The following is an 18,595-nucleotide window of genomic DNA, read 5'->3' as shown; positions in this document are numbered from 1 at the left end:
ACACCTCATTGATAGTGTTAGGCTGCCATATTTTATCATCGAACATATTCAAGTTCACAGCCTTTGAGATGGGGCTTGTACTGAGCCCTGAGGTATACCAGTAGATTCAATACTACTGCACTGAGGTGTTCTACTCCATTTGGGTTATTATTTTAAACATTTTTGACCTTTTATTTAACTAGGCATATTGAGGTATTGAGTTGTGGTGGTGGTTCTCCGTACCCTGTGTACTCTTCCGTAAAAACAATGGAGGCACGAAGGGCACTACGTGAGATGTTGAAACTGGTGATCCCAGAGGAATGCCGGGGGCCTAGGGCTGTTGGCATGTCATTATCAATGTGGGTACCCCCTTCCACACACGTACAATACAGAAACACAGACACACACACACAACCTCCAACACCAACAGATAGACAGACCTCCCATACAGCCTTTACAGTATCTCTCTCAAACAGTGCAATCTTTCACGACGTGGAAAGATATGATCCCCATAGTCATAGTGGTGGTGATTTATACATACAGTACAAACCCAGACGGTAGGCATTATAGATGAGCCCTCTCTAAGACTGTTTTGGGGAGGGATACCAACGACCACAGCTCCAGCTGTGAGAGTATTACTTCTTAGGAAAACAGTCTCATACATTATATAAACCAAGAACAGAAGTAAAGAAGATTATGGACTTGAGAGTAAACAGAAATGCATTTGGTGCCAGGAACCTGTAAATAAGGAATGGAAATCTATCCTTGTTGAAGGGGTCTAATCCTTATGTTAACCACAAGCTACTTTGTCAAATTCTAATCTCCATATTTTACAATTCTAATTTTGGATCTTACAATCAATTTGCATCGAACGCTTCTCTTATTCAAGTGTGGCTTCTTTCAATGGAACCCTAATGTCAGAAAATGTTATGGAAATGGACTCCAACCTAAAGGGAGGAAGGAGAAACTCATGTACTGTTGTGGTGCCAGACTTTGGTTCAAATAGTATTTGAGATCTTGAGTGTTTACTTGATCCTGCCCGGAGTGCCAGGTGGGCAGGTTTTTCACTTTTGGGATTTTTTTCTTCGATTGGTTCAATTGCACCAGGCAACCTCTCTCAAACACAGCTGAAGTATTTGAAAGATTCAGAATGCTATTTGAACCCAGGTCTGCTGTGGGGCACCGCTGAATGTCGTCAATGGATTCATATGGGCATTGATGAACGCCTGCTCATTTAACACTGCTTGTCTCAAGAGCTGCCCGTCTCCAAGCAACAGGGCTGTCAACGGATCTACTTTCTCAGAAAACTCGCTTCGGAGACTTCCTGTCAAGCAAATCTGATGGAGGGAGAGACTTAATTCCAGAGAGACCTTTTTTCCTATTTATAAACCTTTTTACTAGCTGCACAAATTACAGGTCATTTTCCCTCCATCAAGTCGCCGAGCGCCTTTTCATTTAGCCGTCGTAACGTACAGAGTTTAGACATTTAAAGAGGGTGCTTTTGATTAACTCTTTGTGCTTTTCCACTCTTTTATAGGCTTATGTGTGGTTGTGCTGAGATTGAAAGTAGCAGGGGATGCATATGTACATGGTGATCTACAGATGGACGCTTAAATGCACTGTCTAGACTTAAAAGTACAATTAAATGAGCATTTTAGCAGTCCTTGGAGACTCACTGCCTAGTCAAACGACACACTAAACCTAAGCTCCTCATCGATTATGCCTGCTTCAGACGGGTCCAGTCTCTTGATGACCGCCTCCTCTTCTCATGATGCAGTCTGTTACGGTGCCACCGTGTAAGCTGCCATAAGACTGACATAACCTGTAACAACATCTAGCAGGCTAGCAGTGACTCTTCCTCCCTCTGGAACATGACCCCTGGCAGTAGTTCAGTTTTAAATGATTAGAATGTGTCATCTGTATCTGAGAAGGGAACAGGAGCAGCTTGTCTCCAGGTTATCTCCCACTTCGCTGGAGCACAAGGTGTGAATGCCTGTGTGTGTGCGCGTGAGCGAGCGAGCGTACGTGTGTGCGTGTCTGTCTCTTGCTGTGTGTTTGAGAGATTGTGTGCTTACCTTGGATGGTGTGCCTAAGTCTTAGAGAGTGTGCATTTTTGCTTACCTCTGAGCGAGTGGCGGCCAATGCATGGCACCAGCAGGCCTCTCACAATGACTCATTAGTTAGGTAATTAAGGCGCAAGGCTGTGCCCCCGGGGCTCCACGGCGGAGCACTGTGAGCTAGGACTGCTAATGATACTGCTAGGCCCAGAGCAGAGTGATGTAGGGAAAGTATGGTCCATAGGTTCTGCTCTCAACAACGGAGGGTGGTGGGGGGAAGAAAGGAGGAGAGGTGCGGACAGGGGACCTGTCGGCATTTTCATTATGCGTCTATGAAAGCTAATGGCACAGGGCAGGGCCTGGAGAGGGGAGACGGGTCCAGAGGTTGTGCTCAGTGGAAAGAAGGGTTTAGGGAGACAGAGTATTTTAATTGGACACAGATGAGGGTATGAGTACTTTGGATACTTACAGTATAATGCAAGGGTGGGTTAACACAGACTTTAAATGGTCTTCTGTGGTAATTTGTAAGGACCTCATATTATGTAGTATTTATGTAGGCTTTATGAACTGCCGTAGACACCAGGTATTCCCACAATACACAACCATGTACTCCCGTTAGGGGAGAAGTAGAGAAATAGTGAAGGGGTGGCGGCTATTGTCATTTTGAGCACAGTGCTACATTAGTCATTGTCATTTGGATGACATATTGTAGTATCCTAATCAAATTACAAGATGGCGGTCCCTTCCTGTATGGTTTCAGGATATTATACTCTACAGTATGCATCTTGTTTTGTCATGCAAAACACCACTTCCATACCCTGAACTCAAAGCAGCTAACGTTTTCAGTTGAATGATACTATAATCTTCAAGTTGTTTGAATATGATATTGTCCATAAGCAAAATGAGTTATTAGTGTGGTAGGAAAATAAACAGCGCTTTAATTGTGATGAGGGAAAATGATGCTGAACAGCAGATATCAGGAAGAATGTTTAATTTTTCCCTGAGTACTAATAGCTAATTTATTCTGGGTCTATTTTTTTCACCATGCTCAAAGGAATATTCAATGTCTGCTTTTTTTTTACCCATCTACCAATATACGCCCTTGTTTGCCAAGCATTGGAAAACCTCCCTGGTCTTTGTGGTTGAATCTGTGTTTGAAATTCAACGCTCGACTGAGGGACCTTACAGATAATTCCACTTTGACAGTATGGGGTATTGTGTGTGGGCCAGTGACACAAAATCTACATTTAATTCATTTAAAATTCAGGATGTAAGACAACAAAATGTGAAAAGTCTAGGGGTGTGGATGGCCAGGTGAAATATACAGCCCAGGTGAAATATACAGCGCATTCAGAAAGTATTCGGACCCCTTTTCCACATTTTGTTACGTTACAGCCTTATTCTAAAATGGATTAATTCATTTTTCCTCATCAATCTACACACAATACACAATAATGACAAAGCAAAAACAGGTTTTTAGACATTTTTGCAAATTGATAAATAAAAAAACACTATCACATTTACACAAGTACTCAGACCCTTTACTCAGTACTTTGTTGAAACACCTTTGACAGTGATTACAGCCTTGAGTCTTCTTGGGTATGATGCAACAAGTTTGGCACACCTGTATTTGGCGAGTTTCTCCCATTCTTCTCTGCAGATCCTCTCAAGCTTTGTCAGGTTGGATGGGGAGTGTCGCTGCACAGCTATTTTCAGGTCTCCCCAGAGATGTTAGATCGGGTTCAAGTAAAATAAAATAAAATTTTATTTTTCACATGCGCCGAATACAACCGGTACAGACCTTTACCGTGAAATGCTTACCAAGCCATGAGGTCGAAGGAATTGTCCGTAGAGCTATTCAAGGACATTCAGAGACTTGTCCCGAAGCCACTCCTGTATTGTCTTGGCTGTGTGCTGAGGGTTGTTGTCCTGTTGGAAGGTGAACCTTCACCCCAGTCTGAGGTCCAGAGTGCTCTGGAGCAGGTTTTCATCAAGGATCTCTCTGTACTTTGCTCCGTTCATCTTTCCCTCGATCCTAACTAGTCTCCCAGTCCCTGCCGCTGAATAACATCCCCACAGCATGATGCTGCCACCACCATGCTTCACCGTAGGAATGGTGCCACGTTCCTCCAGACATGATGCTTGGCATTCAGGCCATAGGGTTCAATCTGGGTTTCATCAGACCAAAGAATCTTGTTTTTCATGGTCTGAGAGTCCTTTAGGTACCTTTTGGCAAACTCCAAGCAGGCTGTCATGTCCCTTTTACTGAGGAGTGGCTTCCATCTGGCCACTCTACCACAAAGGCCTGATTGGTGGAGTGCCGCAGAGATGGTTGTCCTTCTGGAAGGTTCTCCCATCTCCACAGAGGAACTCTGGAGCTCTGTCAGAGTGGCCAACGGGTTCTTGGTCACCTCCCTGACCTAGGCCCTTCTCCCACGATTGCTCAGTTTGGCCGGGCGGCCAGCTCTAGGAGGAGTCTTGGTGGTTCCAAACTTCTTTAATATAAGAATGATGGATGCCACTTGGGGACCATCAATGCTGCAGAAATGTTTTGCTAACCTTCCCCAGATCTGTGCCTTGACACAATCCTGTCTCGGAGCTCTACGGACAATTCTTTCGACCTCATGGCTTGGTTTTGCTCTGACATTCACTGTCAGCTGTGGGACCTTATATGGACAGGTGTGTGCCTTTCCAAATCATGTCCAATCAATTGAATTTACCACAGGTGGACTCGTGTCAAGTTGTAGACACATCTCATGGATGATCAATGGAAACAGGATGCACCTGAGCTCAATTTCAAGCCTCATAGCAAAGGGTCTGATACTTATGTAAATACGTTTTTTAATTATACATTTGCAAAGATTTATAAACAAAAAAAATTTACTTGGTCATTATGGAGTATTTTGTGTAGATTGATGAGGATTTTTATTATTTTTAATACATTTTAGAATAAGTCAAGGGGTCTGAATACTTTCCGAAAGCACTGTATATCACTATAATGGGTTGTGTAGTAGGACCAAGATGATTGAAAAGTATTTGAAACTTGTTTGGATCTGTCACGTCCTGACCAGTATAGAGGATTATTTGTTATTGTAGTTTGGTCAGGACGTGGCAGAGGGTAGTTAGTTTATGTATTCCGGGGTTTTGGGTTTCTTTTCTATGGGTTTTCTATCTGTTCTGTTTCTATGTTAGTTAATTGGGGTATGGACTCTCAATTGAAGGCAGGTGTTTTCTAGTTGCCTTTGATTGGGAGTCCTATATATTAGGGTGTGTTTGGTCTTGTTGTTTGTGGGTAGTTGTTTTAGCACTGCTATACGTGTGTAGCCTGCTATACTGTTCCTGTCGGTCGTTGTTTTCTTGTTTTGTTCGTGGTGTTCACATTATAATAAATTATGATGAGCACGCAATCCGCTGCATATTGGTCCACTTTGTCCGACAGCGATTTCAACATATCTTCTGACGAAGAGGAACGTGACAGGATCATCATGTTCTTGAGGATGACTCTCACACACAAGAAAATGCATTCATGTGGTCAATGTCAGGCAGTTGCCATGTAAAGAAGATCAACTAAACACATTTTTTTTTAAAATAGTATCCAACAGTTAAACTTATTTTCACCTAATATGGCCTGTGTGTGAACATAACCTGGAGAAGCAGATCATTTTTTTTTTTTATTCCCACATTTTGTTTTCTCCTCATTATTAAATGGGAGTCTTTTTTTTTTGTTTGGCTCTGTGCTAACAGAATGTTACAGAAAACCAATTTATTGCCTGTCAGCCAGGAGCCTTTTCTTTCATTATTTGTCAAGGTATGATTATTTTCTTTCTTCTGTTTATGTAAGTTAAAAAAAATCTGGGTAAACAAAAAAGGGAAAAGTAATTGGCTTCTTATTTGTTGATAACGTTAACCAGACTGCCTCAGTCTGACTATGGGCTTTTCAAACAAGGGCCCTCACATTTACGATATTAAACGCAAACATTGACTTGAGATATATACAGTGTGCTCCAAAATTACTGGCACCCCTGACTGGCAATGAACAAACAATAATACTTAAAAAATATAAACAATATAATTATAGAGAGAAACTCAAAATACCAACATGTGAGAAATACTGTACTTTATTCATGTTTCAATGGAACCAACCAAAACCATACAATTATTTAATTCAAAATACATTTCCCCAAAATCAAGGTTTCATAATTATTGGCACCCCTCATTTAGTACAACCACCTCTGGCAAGGATAACAACATGGAGTCTTTTCCTGTAATGTTTGACAAGGTTAAGGTACACATTTGGAGGGATTTTGGACTACTCCTCTATGCAAATCCTTTCAAGATCCTTCACATTCTTGGGTTTGCGCTTATCAACTGCCCTCTTCAACTCAGCCCACAGGTTTTCGATTGGATTGCGGTCCAGCGACTGAGATGGCCATGGCACAACATTGATTTTGTTGTAACAGAACCATTTCTGTGTGGATCTTGAGGTATGTTTTGGGTCATTGTCTTGTTGGAAAGTCCACCTACGGCCAAGTCCCAGCCTTCTGGCAGAGGCAACCAGATTGTCAACAAAATTGCCTGATACTTGGTGGAATTCATTATGCCAACAATCTTAACCAGTGCCCCTGGACATCTGGAATTAAACAGCCCCAAAACATCACTGACCCTCCACCATCTTTCACCGTGGGTATGAGGTGCCTCTCCTTGTATGCATCTCTGTTTCGACGCCAAACACGCCGATGCTGTATCTGACCAAAACGTTCAATGTTGGTCTCATCTGACCAGAGCACCTTCTTCCAGTCATAATTTAAATGACGTTTGGCAAACTCCAAGCCCTTGCGTCTTTCTGATTGAGAGGGGGTCAAATACTTATTTCCCTCATTAAAATGCAAATCCTTTTATAACATTTTTGACATGCATTTTTCTGGATTTTTTGTTGTTGTTATTCTGTCTTTCACTGTTCAAATAAACCTACCATTAAAATTATAGACTGATCATTTCTTTGTCAGTGGGCAAACGTAAAAAATCAGCAGGGGATCAAATACTTTTTTTCCTCACTGTACATACATACATACATACATACATACATACATACATACATACACACATATATACACTGCTCAAAAAGATAAAGGGAACACTAACATAACACATCCTAGATCTGAATGAATGAAATAATCTTATTAAATACTTTTTTCTTTACATAGTTGAATGTGCTGACAACAAAATCACACAAAAATAATCAATGGAAATCCAATTTATCAACCCATGGAGGTCTGGATTTGGAGTAGAAAACCACACTACAGGCTGATCCAACTTTGATGTAATGTCCTTAAAACAAGTCAAAATGAGGCTCAGTAGTGTGTGTGGCCTCCACGTGCCTGTATGACCTCCCTACAACGCCTGGGCATGCTCCTGATGAGGTGGCGGATGGTCTCCTGAGGGATCTCCTCCCAGACCTGGACTAAAGCATCTGCCAACTCCTGGACAGTCTGTGGTGCAACGTGGCGTTGGTGGATGGAGCGAGACATGATGTCCCAGATGTGCTCAAGTCCATAGCATCAATGCCTTCCTCTTGCAGAAACTGCTGACACACTCCAGCCACATGAGGTCTAGCATTGTCTTGCATTAGGAGGAACCCAGGGCCAACCGCACCAGCATATGATCTCACAAGGGGTCTGAGGATCTCATCTCGGTACCTAATGGCAGTCAGGCTACCTCTGGCGAGCACATGGAGGGCTGTGCGGCCCCCCAAAGAAATGCCACCCCACACCATGACTGACCGACCGCCAAACCGGTCATGCTGGAGGATGTTGCAGGCAGCAGAACGTTCTCCACGGCGTCTCCTGACTCTGTCACGTCTGTCACATGTGCTCAGTGTGAACCTGCTTTCATCTGTGAAGAGCACAGGGCGCCAGTGGCGAATTTGACAATCTTGGTGTTCTCTGGCAAATGCCAAACGTCCTGCACGGTGTTGGGCTGTAAGCACAACCCCACCTGTGGACGTCGGGCCCTCATACCACCCTCATGGAGTCTGTTTCTGACCGTTTGAGCAGACACATGCACATTTGTGGCCTGCTGGAGGTCATTTTGCAGGGCTCTGGCAGTGCTCCCTCCTCCTGCTCCTCCTTGCACAAAGGTGGAGGTAGCGGTCCTGCTGCTGGGTTGTTGCCCTCCTACGGCCTCCTCCACGTCTCCTGATGTACTGGCCTGTCTCCTGGTAGCGCCTCCATGCTCTGGACACTACGCTGACAGACACAGCAAACCTTCTTGCCACAGGTCGCATTGATGTGCCATCCTGGATGAGCTGCACTACCTGAGCCACTTGTGTGGGTTGTAGACTCCGTCTCATGCTACCACTAGAGTGAAAGCACCGCCAGCATTCAAAAGTGACCAAAACATCAGCCAGGAAGCATAGGAACTGAGAAGTGGTCTGTGGTCACCACCTGCAGAATCACTCCTTTATTGGGGGTGTCTTGCTAATTGCCTATAATTTCCACCTGTTGTCTATTCCATTTGCACAACAGTATGTGAAATGTATTGTCAATCAGTGTTGCTTCCTAAGTGGACAGTTTGATTTCACAGAAGTGTGATTGACTTGGAGTTACATTGTGTTGTTTAAGTGTTCCCTTTATTTTTTTGAGCAGTGTATATATATACATACATACACACACACACACACACACACATACATTTAACCTGTCTGGGGTATGTGGGATGCTAGCATCCCACCCTTGGGACACACTATTCAACAGCTAGTGAAATAGCAGGGCGGCAAATTCAAAACCACAAAAATCTCATAATTCAAATTTCTCAAACATACAACTATTATATCCCATTTTAAAGATACACTTCTCGTTAATCCAACCACATTGTCCGATTACAAAAAGGCTTTACGGCGAAAGCATAACATTAGATTATGTTAGGACAGTGCCGAGACAAGAAAAACCACACAGCCATTTTCCAAGCAAGGAGAGGCGTCACAAAAACCAGAAATACAGCTAAAATTAATCACTAACCTTTGATGATCTTCATCAGATGGCACTCATAGGACTACATGTTATACAATACATGTATGTTTTGCTCGATAAAGTTCATATTTATATCCAAAAACCCTATTTTACATTGGCGTGTAATGTTCAAAAATGTTTTGCCTCCCAATACTTCCGGTGAATGAGCACATCAATTTACAGAAATACTCATCATAAACGTTGATAAAATATTCAACAGTTATTCAAAGAATTATAGATACACTTCTCCTTAATGCAACCGCTGTGTCAGATTTCAAAAAAGCTTTATGGCGAAAGCAAATTTTGCAATAATCTGAGTACAGCGTTCAGACAACAACAAGCAATACAGATACCCACCATTTTGGAGTCAACTAAAATCAGAAATAGCATTATAAATATTCACTTACCTTTGATGATCTTCATCAGAATGCACTCCCAGGAATCCCAGTTCCACAATAAATGTTTGTTTTGTTCGATAAAGTCCATCATTTATGTCCAAATACCTCCTTTTTGTTTGCGCGTTTATTTAGTCCACTACTCCAAATGCAGGAAGCACGCACAAAATGTCACGACGAAAAGTCAAAAAAAGTTATATTTTCGTTCGTAGAAACATGTCAAACGATGTTTACAATCAATCCTTAGGGTCTTTTTATCATAAATCTTCGATAATATTCCAACCGGACAATAGCGTATTCATTACAGAGGAAAAAGAAGGAATGGTGCGCCTGTGTGTCCGTGACTGCGCAGTAAACAACTCATTGGCCTCAAGCAGTCCACTTGTTGAGTCAGCTCTTATTCTCTCCCCAGTCACAGTGGAAGCATGAAACAACGTTCTAAAGACTGTTGACATCTAGTGGAAGCCTTAGGAAGTGCAACATAAACCCTAAGTCACTGTATACTGTATAGGCAATCACTTGAAAAACTACAAACCTCAGATTTCCACACTTCCTGGTTGGATGTTTCTCAGGTTTTTGCCTGCCATATGAGTTGTGTTATACTCACAGACATAATTCAAACAGTTTTAGAAACTTCAGAGTATTTTCTATCCAAATCTATTAATAATATGCATATCCTACCTTCTGAGCCTGAGTAGCAGGCAGTTTACTATGGGCACGCCTTTCATCTGGACGTCAAAATACTGCCCCCTACCCTAGAGAAGTTAAACTCCGTTTTTCACAATTCCTGACATTTAATCTTAGTAAAAAGTCCCTGTCTTCTCACCACTTTATTTTAAGAATGTGAAATGTCAGAATAATAGTAGAGAGAATGATTTATTTATTTCAGCTTTATTTCTTTCATCACATTTCCAGTGGGTCAGACGTTTACATACACTCAATTAGTATTTGGTAGCATTGCCTTTAAATTGTTTAACTTGAATCAAACATTTCGGGTAGCCTTCCACAAGCTTCCCACAATAAGTTGGGCGAATTTTTGGCCCATTCCTCCTGACAGAGCTGGTGTAACTGAGTCGGGTTTGTAGGCCTCCTTGCTCGCACACGCTTTTTCATTTCTGCCCACAAATTATCTAGAGGATTGAGGTCAGGGCTTTGTGATGGCCACTCCAATACCTTGACTTTGTTGTCCTTAAGCCATTTTGCCACAACTTTGGAAGTATGCTTGGGGTCATTGTCCATTTGGAAGACCCATTTGCGACCAAGCTTTAACTTCCTGACTGATGTCTTGAGATGTTGCTTCAATATATCCCCATAATTTTCCTGCCTCATGACGCCATCTATTTTGTGAAGTGCACCAGTCCCTCCTGCAGCAAAGCACCCCCATAACATGATGCTGCCACCCCCGTGCTTCACGGTTGGGATGGTGTTCTTCGGCTTGCTAGCCTCTCCCTTTTTCCTCCAAACATAACGATGGTCATTATGGCCAACCAGTTCTATTTTTGTTTCATCAGACAAGAGGACCTTTCTCCAAAAAGTACGATCTTTGTCCCCATGTGCAGTTGCAAACCGTAGTCTGGCTTTTTTATGGCAGTTTTGGAGCAGTGGCTTCTTCCTTGCTGACTGGCCTTTCAGGTTATGTCAATGTAGGACTCGTTTTAGTGTGGATATAGATACTTTTGTACCTGTTTCCTCCAGCATCTTCACAAGGTCCTTTGCTGTTGTTCTGGGATTGATTTGCACTTTTCACACCAAAGTACGTTAATCTCTGGAAGACAGAATTCGTCTTCTTCCTGAGCAGTATGACGGCTGCGTGGTCCCATGGTGTTTATACTTGCATACTATTGTTTGTACAGATGAACGTGGTACCTTCAGGCGTTTGGAAATTGCTACCAAGGATGAACCAGACTTGTGGAGGTCTACAATTTTTTTTCTGAGGTCTTGGCTGATTTCTTTAGATTTTCCCATGATGTCAAGCAAAGAGGCACTGAGTTTGAAGGTAGGCCTTGAAATAATTCCACAGGTACACCTCCAATTGACTCAAATGATGTCAATTAGCCTATCAGAAGCTTCTAAAGCCATGACATCATTTTCTGGAATTTTCCAAGCTGTTTAAAGGCACAGTCAACTTAGTGTATGTAAACTTCTGACCCACTGGAATTGTGATACAGTGAATTATAAATTAAATAATCTGTCTGTAAACAATTGTTGGAAAAATGAATTGTGTCATGCACAAAGTAGATGTCCTAACCGACTTGCCAAAACTATAGTTTGTCTAACAAGAAATTTGTGGAGTGGTTGAAAAACGAGTTTTAATGACTCCAACCTAAGTATATGTAAACTTCCGACTTCAACTGTATATACATACATACATGCATACATACATACATACATACATACATACATACATACATACATACATACATACATACATACATATACTGCACAGAATCAAATCTGAATTTATCTACATAAAAAAGCGATTTTTTTTTAAATATGGACAACAGGGTCTTATTGCCAAATAAACACTCTCACAGTGTCACACATTTTTGTGAGACCTTGCATTGCCCTGCATTAGGCTTCAAAGAGATGTGTGAATGATAAATATACATATTGGTTGTTCACCGTATAAAGGCTTTTGGATTAGATTTCAGGAGCAGCTCTCATAGCGATTAGTGGCAACTTAAGAAGACCCCTATGGGTGTGTTTCCATTAGCTCTTAATGAAAACCATATTCTATATTTACTCATCTCAATGGAGTGTTCAGAAAGTAAGCAGAGAGAATTCTAGTCACGTTATTATATATCTACCATCTCACAGACCCGGCATACATGCACAGCACAGAACCAAGCCTCAAGGGTAAGGGCAAAGAGTTTGTGAATCACCAAAACAGGAAAATAAAATCACAGAAGGATTAATTACATTTCCAAAGGCAGTAGGGCAGAAAAAAAAATTATGTTCCACAGATTTTGAGAGGGTGGCCTATTTCTTTTCTCTGTCATGCCTTTTTAGCTCTGGGAAATCCTGTATTGTAGCGGAGTAGGACAGAGTGTGATTGAGAAAATGTGGGGATATTTTTAGCCAACCAGTCACTGGCCTGAGGGGACAGAGGCTTTTTTGTAGCTGTTTCACAATGAACCTCTGGTCCCATGCCCAGGAGAGACTTCAGATCCTCACTGAATCAGTTTTCATCTCCTCCACAATGCTGCAGTTTCCTGGTTGGCAATACAAGGCTTGCTCCACTACTCCCCTTTCCTCTATTGTTGTACTGGTGATATACTGCAGGATTTCCCAAACTCGGTCCTGGGGCCAGTGGCGGTTCTAGACCATTTCAACTGGGGGGGCCAAGCTGGGGCCAGTTGTACTGTTAGAGGGGCCAGTTACATTAGACGTAACCCCCCCCCCCCCCCCCCCCCCCCAGAACCGCTAGTGCCTGGAGCCCCCCAGGTGCACGTTTTGTTTTTTGCCCTAGCACTACAGAGCAGATTCAAATAATCAAAGCTTGATGATGACTTGGTTATTCAGAACTGAGTTTGGGAAACCCTGATGTACTGTAAGACATACTATTGTGTTACAGTAGTGTACTATAGACTGGTAGAACAATTGAGTTATTATATTAATTCACAGACATGCACAGTTAAAAGGGAAATATATCAACCAAAGTAATTGGTCAATAGAAACGGGCACAGTACGTCTTTTTGATTTGTAGTTTGACTGGGAAAACACTGTAACTTCATCATTTCATTTGAGTGAACCCGTGTATATACCACCATCGATTCAACCACACATGCTAAAGTGAGAGTTACGCTAATATTGTCATTAGCATTTATTTGTTGATGTATTATACAGTGATATGAAGCTGTGAGTATTTCTCTATGACCAAATGATCCTGACCTGACCTGACCGTGACCTCTCATATACTTTCCGTTCCGACGTTCCCATGGACTTTGCCTTTTTCTTCCCACTTTATGCCGCACTGATTCCAATTACCAGCAGTGACATTGCCACAACCATTTTCACATGTGACGGATCAAACAGACAGACAGCCAGACTCTGCACCCCTCCTCTCCACCTCCTTCCCTCCATCCTGCTCTTTGTCTTGACTGTTTCCCACGCGGGCCAGCTGTTTGGACCGCTTTAAATGTCGCCTCATAGTGCGTTCTGGGAGCTGTGGATGGCTTGGCTGAGCTGCTTGGATTGTGCTGATACGACTAGGCTTAAGGACAAAAGAAGAGAAAATACCCCCCCCCCCCCTTCCTTATCCCCCCACGTCAAAATATCTGGTCACTCAGCGAGTCTACTATCTTGTTAATTCCAAGCGTCTGTCTTCACCACTCCTATTGGGAGGTTAAGCCCTGTCGAGAAGGCATCAAAGCTCTCCTCAGAAAGCGGCTCGTATCATAGAGCTAAACAATCAGCTTTGATTGGATTTTTATCCTGTCTTATTAACTCTCAGACCAGGGAGCCAAAGCCAAAGGCATGATGCTAATTGCCAAAACAAACTGAAAATTCTCCGTGGATCAACACTGACATCCGGTCCTGCTTACGTTTGGGTTGTTGTACTGCAGTAAAGTATTATGACATTTGATAGGGATGTTTCTGTTTGGCAATAGGGTTGACCTCCCTGGTCATGGATGAGTTCAACTAGATTCCATTTGAATGTAACCTTTTTGTGAGACTTTTCTTGGTTGTACATGATAATTCCCTGTGTATGTTTTAAAGTCCTAAAGAAATCCAAAAGCCGAAACGCTTTGGTTCTACTTTTAACAATAAAGAAGCTTTTATTTATTGAATTCCATTGTCCTCCAAAAGTCGCTGAATCCCCTCTCTGTTTATCACGTTTACCTGAATTTGAGTATCATTCACTGGACTGGACTACTACTACTACTGCAGTCATTACTATCACTACCATGACAAAACACCTGAACCAATCACACACGTGTTCTTCAGAAACTGTACCTTGTCTCGTTCCCTGTCTTTCAGATGGCTCATCTACACTGTGTCTTTCGTCTGTGCGGGAGCTCCCAGCCCAGCTCCAGGACCTGTACCAGCAGGGCTTCTCCCTGGTTGCCGTTCACCCCTTCATTCATCCCTGTGGTTCCAACGCAGTCAGCCTCCAGCACCAGCTCTACAGGGCCGTGCTGATCCGACTCGATGATGGGTACGAGTACATACACATTGCACTTATTCAGAGCTCCTACATTGACATAATTAGCGTAAGCCTTATCCAGGGTCAATACATTTGTGTTTACGTAATATGTCATTACGTAATATGTATAGCAAATCAAAATGTATATTACCACATGGATGTAGACATTGGTATTACAGAGGTTGTTTTGGGCTAGCTGTCACAGGGCTGTTGTTTTGGACGTTAGCAAGCAAATAATCTCTTTCCAAGCTTTTGATGCTCCGGCCAACATCTGGAATGGGCCAAAGTCACAGCTGCACCCCACATCTGCCCTCCACCCGGGCCCCTGTCAGTGTTGCAAACCCTGGGTGAGAGTTAGGTTGGATCAGGGCATGGTTTTACTCCAAGTGTATGTGAAGGGCGTGGCGGGGTGAGGCTGGTGGTGGTGGTTGCAGGCTGAAGCCCTGGCTGGCTTGCCTCGCGTGCCCCGTGTTCTACCAGCTGGCTGCTATGAAGAACAGCGGTTTCATGCGTGTTTACTGAGAGTGTTAGGCCACATGCAGGTCTGTCTCTGGGAATGACTGCCTGTGTGAAGTAGAACCAGACCCTCACTAGTCACTTTCCCCACAGAGAGGTTAGAGGGGCAGCAGTTAAACCTCTCACCCTCCCCTCTTAACAGTGTTTTATGGCCTGGTCTGTTCTCTCTTGTGGATCCAGAGCCCTGGGGTCGGACAGTGACACCAGACTCCATAAATTACCGGACTCTCCCCTCGTTGAATTATGATCCAGGAATTCACCTCGAGATTCCTAAATAAGTAATTCCAAACATGGACAAATAATTCCTGCACATTCCTCAGTATATTGGGGTTTAGACTCTTTGCCCTGTTGTTCTTGTTTAACGCTTCCTGGTTGCCTAGTGTTGTCTTGAAAGGATCAAACCATTTGGCTGGTACAGGTGGAGGGTTTAGTTAGTTGTAAAGCACAACAATCCATCCACTCAGGTGGCTCTTGCCTTCTTTCTAAAGACAGTCTGTGCCCATTAATGAGCTCCTAGGGTCTAGGGAAATACATCACACCTCTCTCCCACTGTCTCTACACAAAAACCCACTCACAAACAAGTTCCAGACCGTAATCCTATGCTGGGAGCGCATAAATATTGATTCTGTATGAAAAGGGATGGATGAATGGGCAGCAGCATGGGGTTTTTACACACCGACATGGTTGCCTTCCTCTGGAGGAAAAAATAGAATATGAGGAGAGGACTAGAAAGCGATAGAGAGAGAAAACAAGATCACAGCTGGAGTGTGAAAGAGCAGGAGTTAGAAAGGGGAAAGGGCTGCCATCCTTTGATGGCTCTGGCCAAACCGTCCTGCTTTATCACAGTGTCTGTCACCGTGGAGACGGCTGCTCGCATAAGCACCAGCCCGGGGAAGGGGGGGGGGGGGGGGGGGTAAAAAAAATAAAAAAATCAACCAGGTAGCATCTTCCTTTCCTATTCCCTTGTCAGTCCCTTGAATCAGGGAGCAAAAACTGCAGATGACAGCGCAACCATTCATCACTCTCCCAACGCAAACAGACCCAAAGTGTCTTCTTCGCTCTGCAGTGCGCTATGCGTCAGCTGGAGACAGACAGAAGGAGAGACAGACAGAGGGGGAGAGAGAGAGTGTGTGTGTGAGAGAGAGAGAGAGAGATGGAACATGGACCAGAACAAGAACAGCAGCTAGGCTATGCTTAGCAGCATCTGGATGTGCTGTGTTTCGTATGCACACAATGTCTCTTTGGATACAATCCCAGACAATTTTCTACAGTATTAGCCTCAATTGTAAAGCATCAGTGAACAAGGATATAGCTGCACAGTAGTGTGACATTGCAAAAGCTTCTAGAGCCAGGAATTACACAGGGGCAGGTAGTCTATATAGAGCTGGGAGCCAGTATTGTTCATGTTAAACACTGTCACCTGGAACGACTATTCAGTTAAAGATACACTCTCAAACTTTTGTATCATTTCAGCCGGTAGTTTTGAAAGTAGCGCTCACGAGCCAATTAGTGGTCCCCTTTTATTTGTGTACTATGTCATCAAATTGTGTACTACAGTACATCATTCATTTTGTATGATATTTTATGTCCTGCAAATGTTGTTTTTTTGCAATGATATGTTTTCAATCCAATTTGTACTATACGTTACAAATTTGTTGTGCTTAAGATCTGGAGTGCATCTTTAAGTAGGCCATAACTTTAAAAGCCTGTTGTCTCTGACTGTGATTTGTCGGTGGTGACCGTGGTAACCTGCTCAAATCTGCGGAACAGAGAGAATGGATAGGACCATTTTAATTTTCAAATGTCAACTGTCAAATTTCCCAATGTTCAATTTGGTTGCGGCGTAGCCGGGTTACAGTTCAGCAGGCAGTGTCTGATGGGATATATTCATCATCTATTGGATAATTGTAGAATTCACATGCGCTCGGGGAGAGAGCTGTATGGACCAGAAACCATTACAGGGGATTCGTCCAATGAAATTATTCATGACTCTGTGAAATCTGACATTAGAAAAGATGTGCTATATTATTAAAGGCCAGGGATGAAAGATTGCTAATCACAGGTTCGATGGTGGATCCTGACCGAGCCGTTGTCATGGAGATTGTGATTTTTGAATTGCACTTTTGGCGCCCAATGTGCGGGCTTCTGGGTTTAAAGCTACATTCTGGGATTCAACAAACTTCCACACGCCCCACCATATCAAGAATTAAAATAACCATTCCCAGATTCCAAACCCCAGACTGTGCCTTTTAATACTCCCTGTGGTCCCGGGACACAGAACCTTGAACGGTTGAACCTGACTGACAGTGCAGCTGAATAGATAGCAGCAGCAGCAGCAGCAGCAGCAGCAGCAGCAGCAGCAGCAGCAGTCTACATAGAGAGTGGGAAGTCTGGGAGACGTACACCCAGGAGGAGGCTGCAGTCAGGCCAGCTGCAGGCTGGAGCCAGGCATGCGGTTGACACTTACTCTAGCCACATGTGGCCTGGCGGTTGACAGCAGAGCTGTGGGGTTGAATGCAAGTTACCTGTTTCACACCGAGAAAATGGACTGCAGGTGATTTTTCTAAGAAATCCGTGCCTCTAGAGAGCCGATGGGAGACTTTTTGAATGTACTTTTCTCCCACTTTGTCCTTTTTATGGATTTAAGCCCTTCTCAGGTATACAGATCCAATCTGCTTTTCATGATTTCCAATAACAGAACGTGGAAAACGAATAGCAAGAATTCAGCGCTTTTCCTTTATATTGAGGCTTCACGGTGCTGTGAATTGCACAGTAAGTTTGCAAAAACCTCTACCTGATTCAGAGCATCCAATGTGCAGATTTTCCTTGACACAGTTTGCTACTGACATTTGATCTGGGATAAGTTGAATAATGATGGGGGACTGGTGTGACAGTGATGTCTGACTTCTGTGGGTTGTTGTTGACTGTGAGATGACTCAGGTTCCCGCTGTGTTGTGAAGCCAGTGTGACAGAGAGAGAGCTAGGCCTGGGCTGCATGTAATAATGTTTCAAGTCTCCTTACACACACACACACATACACACACAAATACAAGTATGTACTGTACACACACACACACACACGCGCACACACGCTGTGGCGAGGGTGGAAGAGCCCCATCCGTGTTGTCAACAGGATGAGAAGTGAAGCAGAGCGATGGAAGCTGGGGCATTGGCCTCCTCCAGGGCTAGCTGTGGGATTTCCTCCAGAGAAAATAGAAAAATACATATAAATAGATTCCATCCACCCACAATACTGCTAAGTGGAAAAACAAGACCAGATTTGTATATCATTGGGTTTCCTATCGCACCCTAACGTGCCCCTTTCAACCCTGATTTGTGTCTACGTTAAGTGCTTCTTTTTTTTGTTGTCATACAGGCCAACAATTACATTAACAGGGCTCATATGTGAGTTATTCATATGGATGGGCATAGATTCTTTGCATAAATCCATAAATACTTCATTTCCAAGGATTTCGATGTGCAACCATTTCAGAT

The 18,595-nt window shown here is 43.2% G+C and overlaps 1 protein-coding gene across 2 annotated transcripts in view; it reads left to right on the top strand.

Annotated features, from left to right (window-relative positions):
- LOC106582009 (raftlin) overlaps positions 1-18,595 on the top strand; it is a 64,061-nt gene that overhangs the window by 18,468 nt on the left and 26,998 nt on the right. For both annotated transcript variants that reach the window (XM_014164651.3, XM_014164643.3), the window contains exon 3: positions 14,419-14,596. In XM_014164651.3, coding sequence (XP_014020126.3) covers positions 14,419-14,596 — 178 coding nt within the window. The remainder of the gene's footprint in view (positions 1-14,418; positions 14,597-18,595) is intronic.

Source organism: Salmo salar, chromosome 02, assembly GCF_965601325.2.
Source record: "Salmo salar chromosome 02, fSalSal1, whole genome shotgun sequence".
NCBI classification, from domain to species: Eukaryota; Metazoa; Chordata; class Actinopteri; order Salmoniformes; family Salmonidae; genus Salmo; species Salmo salar.
Note: the sequence above shows the minus strand (reverse complement) of the source record. Positions and strands in the feature narration are given on the sequence as shown.